This window comes from Atractosteus spatula, chromosome 20 (assembly GCF_055471065.1).
Source record: "Atractosteus spatula isolate fAtrSpa1 chromosome 20, fAtrSpa1.hap1, whole genome shotgun sequence".
In the NCBI taxonomy this organism is placed as follows: Eukaryota; Metazoa; Chordata; class Actinopteri; order Semionotiformes; family Lepisosteidae; genus Atractosteus; species Atractosteus spatula.
The window spans coordinates 18,257,880-18,275,988 of NC_142725.1; the positions used below are offsets into that span (position 1 = coordinate 18,257,880).

General features: G+C 54.9%; 4 protein-coding genes across 7 annotated transcripts; 2 read left to right on the plus strand and 2 right to left on the minus strand.

Moving 5' to 3' along the window:
- Positions 1 to 2,802: 2,802 nt before the first annotated feature.
- On the plus strand, positions 2,803 to 4,368 carry ora4 (olfactory receptor class A related 4). Its single transcript, XM_088938143.1, has 2 exons — positions 2,803 to 2,889; positions 3,262 to 4,368. Exons 1-2 carry the CDS (start codon positions 2,803 to 2,805, stop codon positions 4,225 to 4,227), a joined length of 1,053 nt encoding a protein of 350 aa, XP_088794269.1. The 3' UTR covers positions 4,228 to 4,368.
- Positions 4,369 to 5,375: 1,007 nt separating this feature from the next.
- otud3 (OTU deubiquitinase 3) lies at positions 5,376 to 8,829 on the plus strand. 3 transcript variants are annotated; one of them, XM_088938279.1, is made up of 9 exons: positions 5,376 to 5,431; positions 5,990 to 6,320; positions 6,428 to 6,576; positions 6,678 to 6,790; positions 7,027 to 7,149; positions 7,242 to 7,334; positions 7,535 to 7,580; positions 7,713 to 7,921; positions 8,016 to 8,829. In XM_088938279.1, the coding sequence occupies exons 2-9, from the start codon at positions 6,115 to 6,117 to the stop codon at positions 8,184 to 8,186; spliced, it is 1,110 nt and encodes a 369-aa protein (XP_088794405.1). In that variant the 5' UTR covers positions 5,376 to 5,431; positions 5,990 to 6,114; the 3' UTR covers positions 8,187 to 8,829. The 3 variants fall into 3 exon arrangements, with proteins under 3 accessions (XP_088794405.1, XP_088794404.1, XP_088794406.1); XM_088938278.1 differs by having other exon boundaries at positions 5,391 to 5,611; XM_088938280.1 differs by having other exon boundaries at positions 5,411 to 5,504.
- Positions 8,830 to 9,554: 725 nt separating this feature from the next.
- Positions 9,555 to 12,846, minus strand: LOC148817726 (olfactory receptor class A-like protein 4). Its single transcript, XM_088938512.1, has 4 exons — positions 12,589 to 12,846; positions 11,554 to 11,820; positions 9,937 to 10,179; positions 9,555 to 9,812 (listed from the first exon to the last, which is right to left on the minus strand). Exons 1-4 carry the CDS (start codon positions 12,844 to 12,846, stop codon positions 9,555 to 9,557), a joined length of 1,026 nt encoding a protein of 341 aa, XP_088794638.1.
- A 1,239-nt stretch (positions 12,847 to 14,085) lies between these two features.
- LOC148817727 (cyclin-L1-like) lies at positions 14,086 to 17,855 on the minus strand. Of its 2 annotated transcripts, XM_088938389.1 has the most exons (11): positions 17,559 to 17,855; positions 16,613 to 16,687; positions 16,413 to 16,522; positions 16,214 to 16,334; positions 16,007 to 16,071; positions 15,812 to 15,911; positions 15,603 to 15,707; positions 14,990 to 15,131; positions 14,639 to 14,750; positions 14,494 to 14,562; positions 14,086 to 14,409 (listed from the first exon to the last, which is right to left on the minus strand). In XM_088938389.1, exons 1-11 carry the CDS (start codon positions 17,787 to 17,789, stop codon positions 14,211 to 14,213), a joined length of 1,329 nt encoding a protein of 442 aa, XP_088794515.1. In that variant the 5' UTR covers positions 17,790 to 17,855; the 3' UTR covers positions 14,086 to 14,210. The 2 variants fall into 2 exon arrangements, with proteins under 2 accessions (XP_088794515.1, XP_088794516.1); XM_088938390.1 differs by lacking the exon at positions 14,494 to 14,562 and having other exon boundaries at positions 17,559 to 17,850.
- Between the last annotated feature and the right edge of the window lie 254 nt (positions 17,856 to 18,109).

Below are 18,109 nucleotides of genomic sequence, written 5' to 3' on the forward strand. Positions count from 1 at the left end.
TGCTGGTTTTTACTGGTGTCTTGGGACAATCGGACTCTGGGCTGAGTGGGAGAACAACCGCTGCCATCGCTTTTATTTTTGCACTCCACAAGGAGGCGTCTGAGCCTTTAAAAGAAACTCGATACCGCTCTGGACTGGCGCAACCGTGGACTCGAGGGCCCGCCCCTCCCCCCCGTCCTTCTGAGGCTCACCATTGGCTATCAGGCCCATCGCTCGCAGTGACTGACAGGCCATGTAGCACTAGTGATTGGACGGACGCTCCACTGACCCCGCCCCTCACACGCTGACCGGCCGTGATCAAAAAAAGTTCTGCAGCGAAACACGAGTAACGGGATGTGTAACTAATGCATCGTTTAATACTGAAACAGAATGACACGAAGATATGGAAAACCTCCGTAACTATTACTACACTCAGTAGCAACAACTACAAAGACCATATTTAATTTAATTTTAATAAGACTGTAAATACTCGCGAACAGTGATTATTCCTCGTCTCCTCTTCCCGCAGGGCTGCAGGTCGCCTCAGGCCTGACCCCGGCGCTCCTGTGAAGTTTCCATCCGGCAGAGCTCTGCTGGCTGAACTCTGGATGAACTATTTCCCTTTCCTATTTCCGAAAGTCAGACCTGAGTGCAGACAGCAGTTCCTGCTCTCGGCTGAAAGGAGGGCACAGAAGTGGTAATTAATGAATTAATTAAGAGCTGAGCTGGGAAACTGCAGCAGTGAGAGGGCAGTTCTGGAGTTCACTTCAGTTCAGGCAGAGTTCCTGGACCATTGAGGACACAGCCAGGTTACACAAGCTGCTGATTAGCCAGATAATTAATTATTGGGAGCTCTCTAACGAGGGTAAAGGGCTGACTGAGGACTTCTGTGTAATGAGGCTCTGGAGAGGGGCTGCGCAGAGGCAGGGCAGGAAGCTATCTCGTCATCGATCGAGTTAATTATCTGGCCGGGTAGTTGCGATAATGAGGCTGGCAGGCCCAACCTGGGACTCCACGCGCAGCAACAACAACTGCTGTCGGGACAGAGGTTTTTTCATCCAAGACTGACATGAGATTTACAAAAATAAAACGATAATTACATAAATTACAGTCCTTTTGTGAAAGGAGAAAATCCCAAGAACCATTCCGAACGGAAGGAGCCATTTGGCCTGTCTTATCCATTTGCTGTTGAGAAGCTTATTGACTCCTGGATCACATCCAGCCGTTCCTGAAATAAGCCGGGGTATCGGGCAGCTTGTTCCAGACCCCCACCACTCTTAGGGTAAAGGGTTCCTTCTTTTTAAACTACTCTCCCCTGTAGTTGAACTGCTCGTTCTGGAGAAGCCTGCTGGGTGGACTGGGAGTCTGACACCAGTGTCAGGTTTAGTGCCTGCTGCCCGTCAGTGTGGGACGATCCCTTCAGCCCCATCTGGGTGACCAAAATTCTACAAAATATTCTAAATGGGACCATTACTTGTGCATTGTGCAATTTTCACATGCAGTAAGACCCTTGATTGTTGGCGTTGTCACGGCTTCAAGACCCAGGAGCCCCTGTACTTGCTGTAGGTCCACGTCTGGCGCCTGGTTGGCACACAGCTCTCCTCCCTGCCTGCGGAAGGATCCTCTCCAGCTCCTCCTGAGACACCTCGACCTGCAGACCTGTCTCCGACAGACACCGGCTCTTCAGACCTCAGTGTCAGTGGGAAATGTGCCCGAGCGCGGGACGCAACACTGTGTGTGTGAGAGACACCCCCAACACTCCTGGTGCACAGGAAGCTTACAGGAAGCGACAGTGGGAAGACAGACCGACCAGTCTCAAGTCCAGGCTGGAGTGAAAACCCGAAGAACAGCCACGCCCCAGGAGCAGGAGTGAATGTCGGTGATGTCCAGACATCTCTGATCCTGGAGAACACTGTGCTGGGTTTATTCCAGCTGGGCTCTGCATCTCCAGGGCTGAACTGATCTGCCTGCTGGTTTAGACCTGTGTTTACCTTCTTCGCTTGGTCTGAAGCACGCAGAATAGTGCACAGCCTCTCCTCAGACTGCTGGCTGGTGTGTCTGGTGGGAGCCCTCAGCAGCTGATCTGTTGAAGAAGAACAGACACAGGTGGGAATAACACTCTATCAGACACACCCTTCTGTCTTTCTGCAAGGGTCCAGGGGAGTACACTTCAGGCAGCACACCTGGAGAAGGGCAGTTCCGAAAATTAGAAACTTCTGAAAGAGGTTTACAAATAAGGCTCTTCCTGTTACTCCATGATCAGGCTTGGGAACCGCTGCTGTAGATCGTAGCACAATCACAGGCACAGCGGCTCCTCCTGCCTGTGTGTCTGCTGGTTTCCCAGTTTGACCCAGTAATGATCTACTTTCCAGTAAACCCTGCAGACACGCTGGCCCTTGGGAAGAGCTGTAGTGCCCAGCTGTGCTGGACCCTGGTGGGCACGTTGTTGGACCCACTCTGATGGCAGGACGTTGCCATGGGAGCGGTGCCACACAGGTGGGTGTCCCTGTGCCTGCCCAGGTGAGAGAGCAATGAGCTGGTTGCCAGGGAACTGATGTGGGGATGAAATGGGCCATAAGGAGGTGACATATCAGCAGTGAGGGGCAGTTCATTCAGACACACAGAGCCAGAGCGCTGTACTGACACAGGACAGGCACACGCGCAGGAACCTCTGAACGCAGACGGGATCCACTGCCCGGGCTGGACCGGACCCAGAAACCCGGGCTGGGCTGTTCTCTCCAGCGGCTGCTGTCCCGGCTCACGGCTGAGTGAAGCTCTGGGAGTGTAGGGGCAGCCCTCCGCCGCCGTGCCAGAGGCCCCAGGATGGCACAGGTCCTGCCGGTCGACGCCATCCTGTTCGGAGTGCTGGTCCTGTCGGGCATTGTGGGGAACGTACTGGTCATCTGTGCGGTGAGAAGGCATTTCACTCTGTTTCCCTAACCTTGACTTCATCATGCTTTACCCTACTGTTTCTGCACCTTCACCATTTTCATAGTGCATTACCTATTTTTACTGTGCTGTACCCTGTTTTTACTGTACCCTTTGTGTGCAGTCTTTGTGCCAGCTCGTCAATGCCTCAGTGTGTTTTTATACTCCCCCTTCCCTATTTGTCTCTAACTTCACTCCCCCTGCTCCTCTCTCCCCAGCTCTCCTTCTCCAATCTCCTCCTCTCTCTCCTGCTCTCCCCTCTCTCTCTCTCCTCTCCCCTCTCTCTCCTCTCCTCTCCCCTCTCTCTCTCCGTCTCCTGACGGCTGTTCCTTCCTCCCCCCCGTCTCGCCCCAGGTGGTCCAGTCTGTCCTCCAGAGCTCCTTGCTCAGGATGCCTCCCTCCGACCTGATCCTGGCCAACCTGTCGCTGGCCAACCTGCTGACCTCCTTCTTCCGCACCGTCCCCATCTTCGTCTCGGACCTGGGGCTGGAGGTGTCGCTGGCGCCGGGCTGGTGCCGGCTCTTCATGTTCCTGTGGGTGTGGTGGCGGGCCGTGGGGTGCTGGGCCACGCTGGCGCTGAGCCTGTTCCACTGGGCCATGCTGCGGCGCCAGTCCTTCATGTCCGGCCTGCAGGCGCACCGGGCCGAGCTGCGGCGCGTGTGCGTGGCCCTGGCGCTGGTGTGGGCGCTCAACTTCGCCTACTCTCTCCCGGCGCTCGTGTACTCCACCCACTCGCGCGGCAACGCCAGCGTGGAGCTCATGGTGATCAGCTGCACCACACGCCCCCTGCTGGGCTGCGTCTGGGAGTTCCCCTCCGAGGTCCAGGGCATCGCCTTCGCCACCGCCTCGCTGGTGGTGAACGAGCTGGTCCCCCTGGTGCTCATGGTGGGCACCAACCTGGCGTCGCTCTGTGTGCTGCGGCGCCACATCCACGCGGTGGCCGAGGCCAACGTGGAGCTGCAGGGCCACATTGCCTCGGAGCGCAGGGCCAGCCACGTCATCCTGGTGCTGGTCACGCTGTTCGTCACCTGCTGGGGACTGCAGGTCACCGCCGTGACCCACTACAACTACAACCGCGGGCGCCATGCCGAGACCCTGCTCACCATCTCGCACTTCGCGGCCTCCATCTTCGTGGGCTTCAGCCCCGTGGTGGTGGCCCTGGGGCACAGCAAGCTGCGGGGGAGGCTAAGGCACATGCTCAGACTGCACTGCGGCAGGAGGGAGGGGCCAGGGGGAGAGGACGGGGAGGACAGGGAAAGAGACAGAGAAGCAGCGACCAAAACTTCTACCACCACAAGGAGCTGCAGAGACAAGAGCTGAGCCAGCTGGTCCTGAGGCTGACTGGCCCGAGCCACACCGACACCAGCCAGCCTCAGGACAGCACTGCTAGAGCACCACGACTCAGACTCAACCACATCACAGCACAGATCAATCAGCAATATCTCACACACTGGGACACACACACACAAGCACAACACAAACTTAGGATCCAGAATGCTACAGAACCCTAAACAGACAATACACACTAGCCGAATATCTGACCAAATGGAAACAGACCCTGATGAAATACAGGCTCAGTGACCACAGCCTGGACACGGAAACTGGACACAGGCAGAGCTGGCTGCCCAGAGAGGACAGGTTGTGCTTCCACTGCCAACAGGGAGAAACAGAGACAGAGACACACTTTGTGCTGCACTGTGGAAAATACTCTTGGTTCAGAAAAAAATTCCTCCATAAATTGACAAACCTAATTCCAGAATTCCCACACCTCCCAGAATTAGAACAGCTCTCAATCCTACTGGGAGACCTCAGTTGAACTGGCAGCCCAGTATATGATCTCCTGTCACATCCTGAGGAACAGTGAGCCTGTCTCTCAATAATGTTCTATGTGTTGTATGTTATATATTAACGTTATGATGTGTATTGTAAATGTCTGTGCATGTTGTGTTGATTGTATCTGCTTTGGCAGCACTGTAATTCATCGTCATGCTAATGGAGCTGCTTGAATTGAATTGGGAAAGGAGGGAGGAGCCAGTAAGAGGAATTCACCATATTATTGTTGCAATTGTTTGTTAAAGTCTTGTTAATCGTTATTGCCTTGACGATCATGCTAATAAAGTTCTTTGAATTTGAAATTGTTTTAAGCATGAGCACGTGTCTCTGTGTGCATAAGTACAGCTATGGATGTGAGTATCTGTGTGTAAGTATAACTCAGTATGTGTCTGTGAGTGTTGTGTAGGTGTGTGTTATGTATTTAATTCCACTGTATTTCTGGGCAGTTTTATCACAAATCATAAATAAGTAAAGTAATTCAGTTACGTCAGACGAGAGCAAGGGAAAACGGGAGAAAGAAATTAGAGCAAAAGTATATTTAATGTGTCCTACCAGTAAGTACTCCGATTACTTTTTAAAAAAATCGAATTAAAAAGGCAAATTTCGGTACCGTAGAGTACGGTTTGGACCTCGGAGGATACCTTACCTACGAAACCGGAAGTCGGAAGCCGGAAGCGCTGGTGTTCCGGAGGTACTGGTTGAAAAACACGCGTCAGTCTCGACTACACAACACTAGGACGCGACACGGGGGCTCGTATGGTGTTGTTAGTATCGTCATTACTCAGTCATCCACTGTTAGGAGCGCTGTTGGAGACTTAAACAGAGCTGTTGTTGTCAAGTTATGCGAGCTGTTCTGACGGGGCTGGACAAGGTACACTGTTACTGGCATCGTTATTTTGATTAATTATAATAATAATAATTGCTTACACGTGTGTAGCGCTTTTCTGGACACTCCACTCAAAGCGCTTTACAGGTAATGGGGATCCCCTCCACACCCCCAGTGTGCAGCCCCACCTGGATGATTTTTATTGCTGTCTTATTTTTCACCTCCTCTGACTCATTACACAAGTGATATAGCGCCTTACACAATATCGCTCCATGCCTTGGCAGTGTGGTGTCTGGGCCTTGACAGAGTATTATCACGGCGCACAGGAGTGCTGAGGATGAAGGGTGTTGGAAGTCTCTCAGTAGTGGCGATGTATTGTGTGTATTTCTGGGTCTTCATGAACCTCTCTCCCCTCTCCGACAGTGCCAGGCGTGACCCTGACAGACAGGCTGAGCCCCTGTGGACCAGAGGGCTGAGCGCTGCGAGGGTCTGGGTGTGCGTGTGTCCGTGGCGACGCCCAGGCACAGCCGGCCTGTCCAGCAGCCCTCATGTCCCGGAAGCAGTCGGCCAAGGCGGGTCGCGGGAACAGGAAGTGTGATGTGGAGAGGAAGCGGGACGAGCGGGCAGCTCGCAGGGCATTGGCCAAGGACAGGAAGAACCGCCCCCCGGGGGAGGAGCAGGGGGAGGAGTTTGTGAGCTTCAGCAATCAGCTGCAGGCGCTGGGGCTGAAGCTCCGAGAGGTGCCTGGAGACGGGTACGAACGCCACTCCCTTTCTGCTCGTCTCCCTCTCTGTGTGCTTGCCTGCCTGTCCGGGAGCCAGTGCTGGTGTCGTGATGGCTCTTGGTTTGTGCTGGTCTCAGGAACTGTCTGTTCCGGGCTCTGGGCGACCAGCTGGAGGGTCACTCGCGGGGTCACCTGCGCCTGCGGTGCGAGACAGTGGAGTTCATGGAGAAACACCGGGACGACTTCGAGCCCTTCGTGGAGGATGACATCCCGTTCGCTCAGCACGGTGAGAGGAGGGAGTGGAGGGAGGGCGGGGAAACAGCCCTGCGGTTTCTAACCGCTGTTCCTATTCTCTCCTTCCCCCCCCCTCCTCCCTGTCTGTGTCAGTGGCTAACCTGGCTCAGCCGGGCACCTTCGCGGGGAACGACGCCATCGTCGCCTTCGCCCGCAGCCAGCAGGTCCGCGTCGTCATTCACCAGCTCAACGCGCCGCTCTGGCAGGTGGGTGTGGCTGCGGGGTGCCTGCGGCGCCTTGGGGTCACCTGGGTCAGTCTGGGTTAGTGCAGCGCACAGATGTAGAGGCCTCACGTTCCTGCTGCAGGTATCTCTTGTGGACTCAGATGCTCAGGAGGGGTTGGGGGGAGTTTGATTGACCTGGGAGAAGTGCAGCCTGAGGACTAGTTGGGACAGCAGCGAGATGGCGCTAATCGCTCTCCACTCTTCTCTCTCCCCTCCAGATTAACGGCTCCGAGAAGCCAGTTTGCCGAGAGCTCCACATCGCTTATCGCTATGGTGACCACTACGACAGTGTGCGGCAAATCGGAGACAACTCTGAGACTCCGGCCCAGCTGCGCATAGAGGTCAGGGGTCGTAGTTTTGGGAGGGAGGGGTCTGGGCGAGGTGACCCAGTCTCCTGCTCCTCTAGCTCTCCCCTCTTTGTCTCTCCCGGCAGACCCTGAGGTCAGGAGGCCACCGCGAGTCTCCGGACTCTCGCGCCGGTGCGAACACGGACAGGCCTGCAGACAGCTACAGGACGTGCAGCACGGTCAGTATGGCCGCTCCGCTGCGGTTGAGTTCACTCCTGTCACCTGCCTTTTCCATCCATCCACCTCAGCCTTCTTCTCATTTCCTGCCTGCTTGTCTTACTTTCCCTGTCTCTTCCCCCTCACCTTGCTTGTTTCTCATAGGTCTCTCTTCTTTGTCTAAGATAATGTTGTATTAACAACCCCTCCCCTTCCCCCACAGGACAGCGGTCTGATTCTGCGGAGCCTGGCATCAGACAGCCCCACAGGTCAGCCTCTTTTTCTCTCCCTGTGTTTCAGGGCCCATTTGTGCTCCTGTCTGTCACACTACACACTTGTAGTTATTATTATTTTTCCCCAATGAGCCCCAGAGTTGTGACTCACTGCTGCCCCCCCCTCAGGTCGAGTCGAGCACTGCAGTGACCTGAGTGCTGGAGCTCCGCCCTGCCCTGCGGAGTGGGAGGAGTCAGAGCCTGAAACTCATTCATGCCCTGGTCTGTGGGAGGAGTCTGGAACAGGGACACGCCTCTTCGGCCCAATGGTGCCGACAGAACACATGAACAGCAAACCGCCAGCAGGGGACGCCGCTGTGCACAGCCACACAGCAAAGGTACCGATGAAGGCCGGAGCATGTGAACGGCCCTGTCCATCACGTGGGTGATGCAGGCCGCTGCCTCCTCTCACTCACTGCTCCTCCCTGTCAGGTGTCCAACAGGCAGCGGAAGGAGCAGCAGCGCTTGGAGAAGAAGCGCCGGCAGGAGGAGAGACACAGGCAGAAGATCCTGGAGAGTCGGGCCGCCCAGAGCCAGGACCAGAACCTGAACCCCCCCAGCTCAGTCACACTAGTGCGGGCTCTCAACACGCTCAGCATCTAGACTGGGCTTGGACCCTAGGCGCCGGGCAGGACAGGAATGTACAGTACTTGACCTGGGCTAGATTACCTGAGCTGGACTGGACTGAATCAAGCATCCTGACAAGGCCTGGACTGGACTGAAGTGGAACAGACTGTACTGACATGATCTGGGCTGTACTGACGGGCGCTGGACTGGACTGGACTGGACTGGACTGGGCCTTACTCTCCATACACTGCAGCTGTGCATGGAGCCGGAGACTCTTTCTCCATGTGTACTCGTTGCGTAAATCTGATTGCAGGTGAAAGACTTGTGTAGGGAGGCAGCAGAGGATTGCTAACGACGTTGCTATGGAGAGAGAGAATTAATAATGTTAAAAAGATAATGAACAGATTACACGAAGCACTGGCGATGTTAGGATAACACACGTGGCTGGAGGTGAGGCCCAAACCTCTGTCCTGGGAGTCCCAGCCCTTCCTTGAGTGCCCCTGTACTGCGCCCACTGGGGTCTGTTGTAGCTGTTAAAAGACTTTGACCTGCGGTGCTGGAGTCTCTTACTGATGAAGTAGAAGGTTGTTAATACAGGGAATTTATGATTGCCATATATGCAAAATTTATACTGTATGAATGCTGATTTAAACATATTCAATAAAGATTGCCAAGCTGGGAATGGCTCAGAGAAATGTGTTTTGGGGATGTAGCCCAGGATGTGAATAAAAAATGCAGCCCTTAGCTTAAGTGTGTAGAGGGAGACCAGACTCCCAGTCCACACCAGTCTGATCCTCTCCAGTTCTCACCACCTGCAGACCAGGTATTCTGCTCCAGAACAAGTCTTTAGTCTGCCTAGTTTAGATAAATTGATAATAGATCTTGAATAACTCTGAAACTATACAGAGCCAGTATCTACGTGTTTGCAATTGAATAAACGGTTTTAGACATCCAAAGTTTAATTCTAGCAATAGTTTAATGAGCTTGATATATTTAATATCGCCACATTTCACAGGGATGTACAACTGCTTGTCCTCTGCAAAGAAGTGAAAAAGTACATCGAGCTCACAAGAAATTCCCCACAGGTGTTAGAAAAAGAAATTTTAGAGAAATATAAAGAGATTTGCACTGTTCCGAGACTAGATCCTTGTGGAACATCTAACACTTAGCCTGAAGTGGCAGCAGTGTCTGTTTGAGGTGCTACAGATCATCTGACATTTTCTCCAGATGATATGTGAAAACATCACAGTCGGCTGTATCAGACAGCACTAAGATCCAGCCACACAAGGACAGAAATCTGATCTGAACCCGTGTCTGGCAGGAGGGCATCTAACAAGGGCACTAACTAGGACTCGATCCATGCAGACATTTTTCAACAATATTCCAGGTGTAACATCACTTGCTTTAACAGGACTTTTTCAAGCACATTTGCGAGAAACAGAAGCTGTGGATGTGGTCTGCAATGACCCTGAACATGGCCTTCAGGCGGCGGTGTCCAGCCAGCAGCACCAGGGGGCTGAAGGCGATGAAGAGGCTGTTGGTGAAGCGCGCCATCACCAGCAGGAACTCGGTAGAGGGCCCACGGTTGTAGTTGTAGTAGTTAACAGACAGAACGCTGGCTCCCCAGGAAACGATGAACAGCACGATCAGCACCAGGACCACCTAGAGGAGGAAGACGTAGACAACGCACTGAGACACACTGATTCACTGACACTGCACCACAGCTCTGTGTCCCAGTGTCTCTCACTGTGTCTCACTGCGTCCCGGCGTGTCTCAGCCCCCCTACCTTGGCAGCTCGTCTCTCGGCGGGGATCCTGCGGGTCAGCGTGGTTTCTCCCGGCCGCTGGGAACGGCTGTGGCTGGCCAGCGTGTGCAGGGTGCCCAGGTTGGTGGCCACCATGAACAGGATGGGAAGGAGCTCGTGCAGCACCAGGGAGGTGGTGGCGTACGCCAGACCTCCGTGGCGAGAGGGGAAACTCCAGACGCACCCCAGCAACGGGCGGGTGGTGCTACTGACCAGCATCAGCTCCTACTGAGAGATGGAGGGAGACTGACTGACTGACCAGTGGGCAGGCGGACGGACAAATGGACAGACAAGCAGGAGCTCCGTGAAGCTGGCCCCCTGCAGACAGCACAAACGATGAAACCCACCTCATTCGTTAGTGCTGCGGTCGTGCCGGTTTGTGTCGTTAAAAGTAGCGTTTGTGCTGCTTTCGTTCCCGAGATGCAGCGTCTTGTTTTTTTGGGTAATCAGGTGACTATCTAGAAGGAAGTTTACAGGTCCCAACAAACTCGGTGCTTGACCTCCTGATTGTGATGAAAACAACGGGGGCAATTTGTTTTCCGAGTCTGTCTGGTCGGGTGGGGTGGATGTTTCAATATATTTAATTTTTTTTTTATTCAATATATTTAAATAAAGCGCCTTCTTTTCCTGGCTGTGACGTCACTTTGACGTTGAAAACAGCGAAGTCACGACCCCCAGATCTTTCAGCTGTGATCTTTTGATCAGTTGACCCCAGACTGTGCAGCCTTTACACGAATAAACAGTCTTACATTTAGGGAAGAGTTAAGTTACTATGTTAGGTGTTTACTTTTAATTTTTAACCGTGTTCTCGAAAAAGTATTGCTTGTGTACTCCTTTCATTGGTGAAGAGACAGCAGTTTCCACATTACCGCTGGTACAACACGAGAGCCCATATTCACATTTTTAGGGGTTAGTTTCAAGATCGATATAACAGTGGTCTTATTGTTCGTAAAGTTGCAGATTCAAGCCTTTTTGAACACGTGGCTCGTCCCTTGGTGCGCATGTTTATTTAAGAAGGAGAGAGTGAGAAACTGATCACTTCTTCAGATTTTTAAAGAAGCACACCGCTACGAAGTATGAAGACGTGCTCGTTAAAGCCTCTTGGTAAGAACATGCAATTGTTTGCAAATTTAATTTTCCTGCTCACACAAACGCACAGAAGACACTTATATTAAATGCAAAATCCACCGCCGCCCCCAACCCTGGCAAACAGAGGAACACAATTGCAGACTGTTACTCTCGAACCGGTAACAGGCGCTTGAACTCAGCAGACGGGGTCACTGGAGGTCAAAGTCACCGTGCATGGTCACGTGATCACCGGGAAGCCAAGGCGCTGTATCTCGGGAACGAGAGCAGCACAAACGCTACTTTCAACGGCACCAACCGGCACAAACGATTGAGACCGGTCCGCTTCCCCTACGACGTTATAGGGGGGCTGGACAAGGTCACCCCCTGAAAAAGAAGACGTTATATCTAAGGAACGAAAGCAGCTGGGAAGTTACTTTCAACCGCACAAACCGGCACAAACGCAGCACTAACGACTGAGGTGGGTTTCACAGTTTGTGACAGCTTCACGGAGTTACAAGCGAGAGCTCTGACCTCAGTAGAGTTGCGGCCCCCCTGTGTGGAGAAGAAGAAGGCGGGGAAGGAGTACAGAAGGTTCAGGCTCCAGATCAGGGCGAGCACCAGCAGGAGGCGCTGCAGAGACGCCCGGGGGCCATAGGGGCCGGCGGGGACGACCGGGCTCAGCCTGCACAGCGTGAGGAAGTGGAAGGCGCTGAGGCACATGGTCATCCACACGTTGACAGAGCGCAGCCACACCCACAGGAACATCAGGAACTGGCAGCACCCTGGAGAGGTGAAGAGCTGGGAGCACACAGAGAGAGCAGAGTCATTGCAGAGTACAGAGACAGTACAGTCACTAGAGTACAGAGAGAGCAGAGTCACTGCAGAGTACAGAGACAGTACAGCACAGTCACTGTAGAGTACAGAGAGCGGAGTCACTGCAGAGTACAGAGAGTACAGCACAGTGCTGTAGAGTACAGAGACACTACAGTCACTAGAGTACAGAGAGAGCAGAGTCACTGCAGAGTACAGAGAGTACAGCACAGTCACTGTAGAGTACAGAGACAGTACAGTAGTCACTAGAGTACAGAGACAGTACAGCACAGTCACTGCAGAGTATAGACACAGTATAGCAGTCACTAGAGTACAGAGAGCAGAGTCGCTGTAGAGTACAGAGACAGTACAGTACAGTCACTAGAGTACAGAGACAGTACAGACACAGTATAGCAGAGCCGCTGTAGAGTACAGAGACTGTACAGCAGAGTCACTGCAGAGTATAGAGACAGTATAGCTGAGTCATTGTAGAGCACAGAGAGTACTGCAGAGTAAAGAGTACAACAGAATTCCTGTATAGAGAGAGTACAGAAGAGCCCCTGTAGAGTCCAGAGAGAATACAGCAGTCACAGTAAAAAGTCACAGTACAGCACAGAGTACCACAGAGCTGCTGTACAGCACACAAGAAGTATAGCAGAGACACTACAGTTCAGTACAGAGAGCAGCACACAGAAAGACATTACAGCACAGAGTTTAGGACACAGAAAGAGACAAACAGACTCACACAGACAATACCTGCAGCCCCATGTCAGCCAGTAGCAGGGGAATGTTTCGGACCAGGGATACCAGCAGGTTGGACAGCACCAGGTTCAGTAGGATGATGTCAGAGTGCTGCCGGGCCAAGCCCTCCTTAACGAGCCCTCTCCCAGCCACACCCATCACCAGCCCATTTCCCACAATGCCCAGCATCACAAGAAGCCCATACAGGGCATTCTGGGCTGGAATGGCAGCTTTGAGGAGCACAGTGACCACTTTGTTTGTCTGCTCACCCATCTGTGTGCAACTGTCTGCTGTGAGGCAGACTCTGTGACACTCGTCGGTCTGCCTGCGTCTGGCTGTCTCAGTGATGTGGTCTGCTCCTCTCTCCCACTCTGCTGTCAGCACTGCCTGTCTGCCAGAACCCCACTTCCCCCCTGGTGAGAGTGTGCACACACCCACACAGACACAGAAACACAGGCGCACAGAGACACCCCCCTAGACATAGATACACACACCCACACACACTCACAGAGGACACACGCTCACATACACACACATTAGGCTGGGTGGAGGTGGAGGAGAAAAGACACTCAGGGTATTAGTGACAGTAGCTGAGGAAGCAGATTACCTCCCTAATTACAGCACAGCTCGTTAGCTACCTAATTAATGGAGCCGCCTGTGAGCAGAGGCTTCCCTTGGAGTGAAAGTGTGGAGGGCTGGCATGTGTCCACTGCCCCTCCCTGCTCGCTGGGTGACCAGGGCGGGACACAGCCGTGAGCTTCCCGATACCGATGACCCAGAGGGGGACACTGATCCATAACCCCTCCCACCAGCAGCCCAATCCTGGTCCAGAATGCCCGGCGCCAGCCACTCAGGAACTGCGAGAAGTCGTTGTGCTGGTCCAATCAGTCAATAGGGAGCTGACTGAGCTGTCAGAACGACACCCTGACTCCAGGACCAGAACCCAGAACCTGGCCCAGCAGACCCCTCCGTCCCTCGCGAGCCAAGTTATTGAGCAACGTGGACGGCCTGTGTTTGGAATCTGGGAAGAAACTGAAGGACCAGGAAAGAATCCACACTCCACAGAACATGCAAACTCCACACAGAAGGCACCGCAGCACAGACTCACTGTCTCACACATTCCACACCCACGTCTGTGCTCGATCATACCTCCACACCCCTCTCCACTCTCTCTCTGACCCCCACCCTCTCTCCATGCTTGAGCTCTTCCACAATCCAGACACATTCTGCTTGTTCTCTTTATTATAATACAGACGCACGACTCCAGCAGAGCTGAAATCTTCCAGCAGTCAAGCGCCAGCCTGGACACAGGTTTGAGAGTTACAGGCACAGTAACAACAACAGAACTGACCGACTGTGTATCCCAGTACAGACAGCACTGTGCCCAGTGTGTTCAGTGTGTAGAGCACACCTCCCCCAGTGTGTGCAGTGCACAGATACACATACACCCCAGTGTACTTGTGTTTTCTGAAGCTCCAGCTCACTAAAAAAAGTGCAGATTTTTACAGGAAAGTGGTGTAAAAATATATTCATTTATACAAATGTACATTCTATAAAATCCAACACAGACGTGAAGTGTTGTGTCAGCAGGGCAGGGTGGTCCCAGACAGCAGCAGGCGGTGCTCAAGCTCGTCCCCTCACCACCTGCGGTGAGCGGCCCCCCTGTTGTTCCTGTCTCGTGGTCGCTCCCTGTGCCGGTCCCGGTCCCTGTCCCGGTCCCTGTCCCGGTCCCTGTCCCGGTCCCTGTCCCGGTCCTTCTCCCGGGATCTCCTGCGATAACTCGGAGAGAGGGATGCCGAGGAGGTGCGCATGGGAGAGGAGACACTGCGGCTGCGCCTGAGAGAGAGACAGAGCGTTCAGACTCTGCGTCTGCTTGAAGGGGGCCGTGTACAGCTGTCCCAGCAGCCCCCGCCTCCGTACCTGCGCCTGGGGCTGCGCTGGACCGGGGGGGCTTCCCTGCGCTCATCACTGCGGCTCAGCCGCTCCCTCCTGAGAGAGAGCAGAGAGCAGGGAGTGAGAAACGCTCAGATCCACCTGGCCTCCCCAGCGTAAGGCGCTATATTACCTGTGCGAGGCTCCGTGCGAGGGGAGCCCGTTCTGCAGCCGGCGACAGGCGTTCTTCATGGCCTGGAGGGACAGGGGCGAGTCCCGGGCCTGCTGGACACCTGCTGGAGAGACTGCGAGAGGAGACACGCGCGGGCGCTGCTGTCATTACTCCGCTGTGCCAGGGTCCCGAGTGAGTTACCTTCATCAGCGTCGCGACCGCGGGGGCACCGGAGGGGCCGCGGCAGAATGCAGACCCCTGCGGCCCCCGCGCGAGGTTCACGCTCCCCAGGAGTCTGGCCAGCGTGCAGCCTGCCTCCAGTTTAAGAGCGGATCTCCCCTCTGGAATTCACCCCGGGAGCTGTGGACTTACCATTCTTGGAGGCAGGAGAGAAGTTGGCAGGGGGCTCAAGATTTGGGGTGCTATTGGGTAACTGTCCCCCCTTTGAAGCCTGGGCCACCTGGAGAGCCTCCCGACACCGAGACACACACTGCTGCAGAGTGGACAGACGGACCTGAGAGAGAGACACACACACTGCTGCAGAGTGGACACAGACAGACTGACCTGGGGCAGGTGTCCAGTCTCAGTATTCAGTGACAGCCTGACCTGGGGCAGGTGTCCAGTCTCAGTATTCAGTGACAGCCTGACCTGGGGCAGGTGTCCAGTCTCAGTATTCAGTGACAGCCTGACCTGGGGCAGGTGTCCAGTCTCAGTATTCAGTGACAGCCTGACCTGGGGCAGGTGTCCAGTCTCAGTATTCAGTGACAGCCTGACCTGGGGCAGGTGTCCAGTCTCAGTATTCAGTGACAGCCTGACCTGGGGCAGGTGTCCAGTCTCAGTATTCAGTGACAGCCTGACCTGGGGCAGGTGTCCAGTCTCAGTATTCAGTGACAGACTGACCTGGGGCAGGGTGTACAATCTCAGTATTCATTGACAGACTGACCTGGGGCAGGTGTCCAGTCTCAGTATTCAGTGACAGACTGACCTGGGGCAGGGTGTACAATCTCAGTATTCGGCAACAGATGTCTTCTAGCTCATCCTCTGTGGCTCCGAACAGCAGGAACCAGGGTGGCTCAGCAGGCAGGGGGATCTGAGATGGTAACAGGTGATCAGTCCTGACAGGAGAAGGATCAACCCCAGAGCCCACAGAGGCAGAGAGGCAGAGAGGCAGAGAGGCAGAGAGGCAGTTCTGACCTGGAGTTTGCGTGCTGACATGTAGATACAAGCACAGGCCACACTTTCAGCACTGTACCGCAGGAACACGTCTGTCCGCAAACTGTCATTCATGTAGTTCCTGAGGAGAAGGAGGGGGAGGGAGACACTCAAGAAATATTGTAGGACTGAGCGAGACGGATCGACAGGGGGACAGAGCTGGACAGAGTGACTCACCAGGCCATCTGCACCAGCGTACAGTTTTTCTCACACTCCAGCACCTGCAGGTACATCACGATGATCTGGAACACAGAGCATCATTAAAGCGCCTGGGCTCACCTGGGCACAGGCAGAATCCGCAGGTGAGGAAAGGGGAGGTGTGCGCAGGAGCCGGGGGCAGGATGGGCTGTTCGCCCCAGACAGGTGAGACAGGTGTGCTGTTACCTTGTGAGGGTGCTTGACGTGCACACAGAAGCCCAGTTCCTTCAGGACCCTCCTCTCCACCTTGATCACCTGGCTCTTCAGGCTGATGTAGGCGGCGTCCAGAGGCATCGGGCAGCGGGGGCTGATGGACACAGACACGAGAGGCTGCTGACCAGTCCGCGTGTGCGGCCGGCGGCCCGGCAGCGAGCGTCTTTCTCACCGGCCCTCCTTGACCTGGCTCACGCGGTGAAACACATTGAGGACGTCCCGGATCCGGCGCGGCTCCTCCTCGATCTTGGAGGCCAGGTGGACACAGGCCATCGCCACGGACTGCAAGGCAGAGAGAGACCCCGAGACTGCAGCCCTGCCCAGCAGAGACTGGGGGACTGGGAGCGGACGCGAGCAGGCGGGACGACTCACCTCCACACCGTGCTTGATGAAGGACTTGCAGTAGAAGAATCGCTGGAACAGAATCTGCCCTGTCGCCATGGCAACCTGAGCAACACACCGCAGGTTAGCACCCCGACATCCCCAAACAGCCTCCCTCTCCTTTTTCTGCACCTCTCCGTGCTTCTCACTCTGTTCTCCCCAAGACCTCCCAGCACTAGTGCACACAGCCCCCCTGTGTGAGTCTCAGCTCCCAGCACTAGTGCACAGAGCCCCCCTGTGCGAGTCTCAGCTCCCAGCACTAGTGCACAGAGCCCCCCTGTGCGAGTCTCAGCTCCCAGCACTAGTGCACGCAGCCCCCCTGTGTGAGTCTCAGCTCCCAGCACTAGTGCACAGAGCCCCCAGCTCTGTGTGAGTCTCAGCTCCCAGCACTAGTGCACACAGCCCCTCCGTGTGAGTCTCAGCTCCCAGCACTAGTGCACGCAGCCCCCCTGTGTGAGTCTCAGCTCCCAGCACTAGTGCACGCAGCCCCCCTGTGCGAGTCTCAGCTCCCAGCACTAGTGCACGTAGCCCCCCTGTGTGAGTCTCAGCTCCCAGCACTAGTGCACGCAGCCCCCCTGTGTGAGTCTCAGCTCCCAGTACTAGTGCACGCAGCCCCCCTGTGTGAGTTTCAGCTCCCAGCACTAGTGCACACAGCCCCTCCGTGTGAGTCTCAGCTCCCAGCACTAGTGCACGCAGCCCCCCTGTGCGAGTCTCAGCTCCCAGCACTAGTGCACGCAGCACCCCTGTGTGAGTCTCAGCTCCCAGCACTAGTGCACGCAGCCCCCCTGTGCGAGTCTCAGCTCCCAGCACTAGTGCACACATCCCCGGTGTTAGTCTGAGTCCCGAGCACTAGTGCACACATCCACGGTGTTAGTCTGAGTTCCGAGCACTAGTGCGAATAGCGTCCCCTCTGTATCTGCCCCTCTCTCCCGCTGACCTGCGGCAGTCGCAGCAGTATCCCGGCCGTCTGGATCAGCTCACATCCGCACCTCCGCAGCTGCTCCTCGGTGTCTGCGGGTAGCCCATGTTCGGCCGAGGGGCTCCGCTCCAGTCGCTCCGAGGACAGGAGGCAGTTGTCCAGCGTCAGCCTCACCCCAGAGTACCGCTTGTCTCCGATCAGGATCCCCTCCTCCGGGATGGCTGGTATCCTCAGATCTCTAGCCGCCATCGTGCTCCATGCAGCTGGGGAAGAGGAATCAGGAAACCCCGAGGCATTGAGTTGTCCCAGAGTCCCGCCTCCGCTTGTTTCCGATTGGACAGTGGGGAAACTTCAGCCTGAGCCCTCCCCCCAAGATCCGGCCCAGAGAACGTCAGCGTCACTCTGATTGCCCGTCTGGTCTGTCAATCACTTTCGCTACGCGAATCAGTTTAAAGTTTAATGAAAGACCCTATAGCGTTACAGCAACACTGGACTTTTCCAGTGGTTTGATTGGAAATCTGAAAGCATTCGCGTCTGTTTGAGGAGTGATGCAACATACTGTCTTTAAA

What these genes read in the sequence shown, in the direction of transcription:
- ora4 (XM_088938143.1), top strand. Translation starts at nt 2,803, where the DNA reads ATGGCACAGGTCCTGCCGGTCGACGCCATCCTGTTCGGAGTGCTGGTC. An exon ending in ACGTACTGGTCATCTGTGCG is followed by an intron (nt 2,890 to 3,261) that starts GTGAGAAGGCAT and finishes GTCTCGCCCCAG; the next exon opens with GTGGTCCAGTCTGTCCTCCA.
- otud3 (XM_088938279.1), top strand. Translation starts at nt 6,115, where the DNA reads ATGTCCCGGAAGCAGTCGGCCAAGGCGGGTCGCGGGAACAGGAAGTGT. An exon ending in CATCCCGTTCGCTCAGCACG is followed by an intron (nt 6,577 to 6,677) that starts GTGAGAGGAGGG and finishes TGTCTGTGTCAG; the next exon opens with TGGCTAACCTGGCTCAGCCG. An exon ending in TCAACGCGCCGCTCTGGCAG is followed by an intron (nt 6,791 to 7,026) that starts GTGGGTGTGGCT and finishes TCTCCCCTCCAG; the next exon opens with ATTAACGGCTCCGAGAAGCC.
- LOC148817726 (XM_088938512.1), bottom strand. Translation starts at nt 12,846, where the DNA reads ATGGGTGAGCAGACAAACAAAGTGGTCACTGTGCTCCTCAAAGCTGCC. An exon ending in TGGCTGACATGGGGCTGCAG is followed by an intron (nt 11,821 to 12,588) that starts GTATTGTCTGTG and finishes GTGTGCTCCCAG; the next exon opens with CTCTTCACCTCTCCAGGGTG. An exon ending in GGGGCCGCAACTCTACTGAG is followed by an intron (nt 10,180 to 11,553) that starts GTCAGAGCTCTC and finishes ATCTCTCAGTAG; the next exon opens with GAGCTGATGCTGGTCAGTAG.
- LOC148817727 (XM_088938389.1), bottom strand. Translation starts at nt 17,789, where the DNA reads ATGGCGGCTAGAGATCTGAGGATACCAGCCATCCCGGAGGAGGGGATC. An exon ending in TACTGCTGCGACTGCCGCAG is followed by an intron (nt 16,688 to 17,558) that starts GTCAGCGGGAGA and finishes TGTGTTGCTCAG; the next exon opens with GTTGCCATGGCGACAGGGCA. An exon ending in GATTGTACACCCTGCCCCAG is followed by an intron (nt 15,132 to 15,602) that starts GTCAGTCTGTCA and finishes TCTCTCTCTCAG; the next exon opens with GTCCGTCTGTCCACTCTGCA.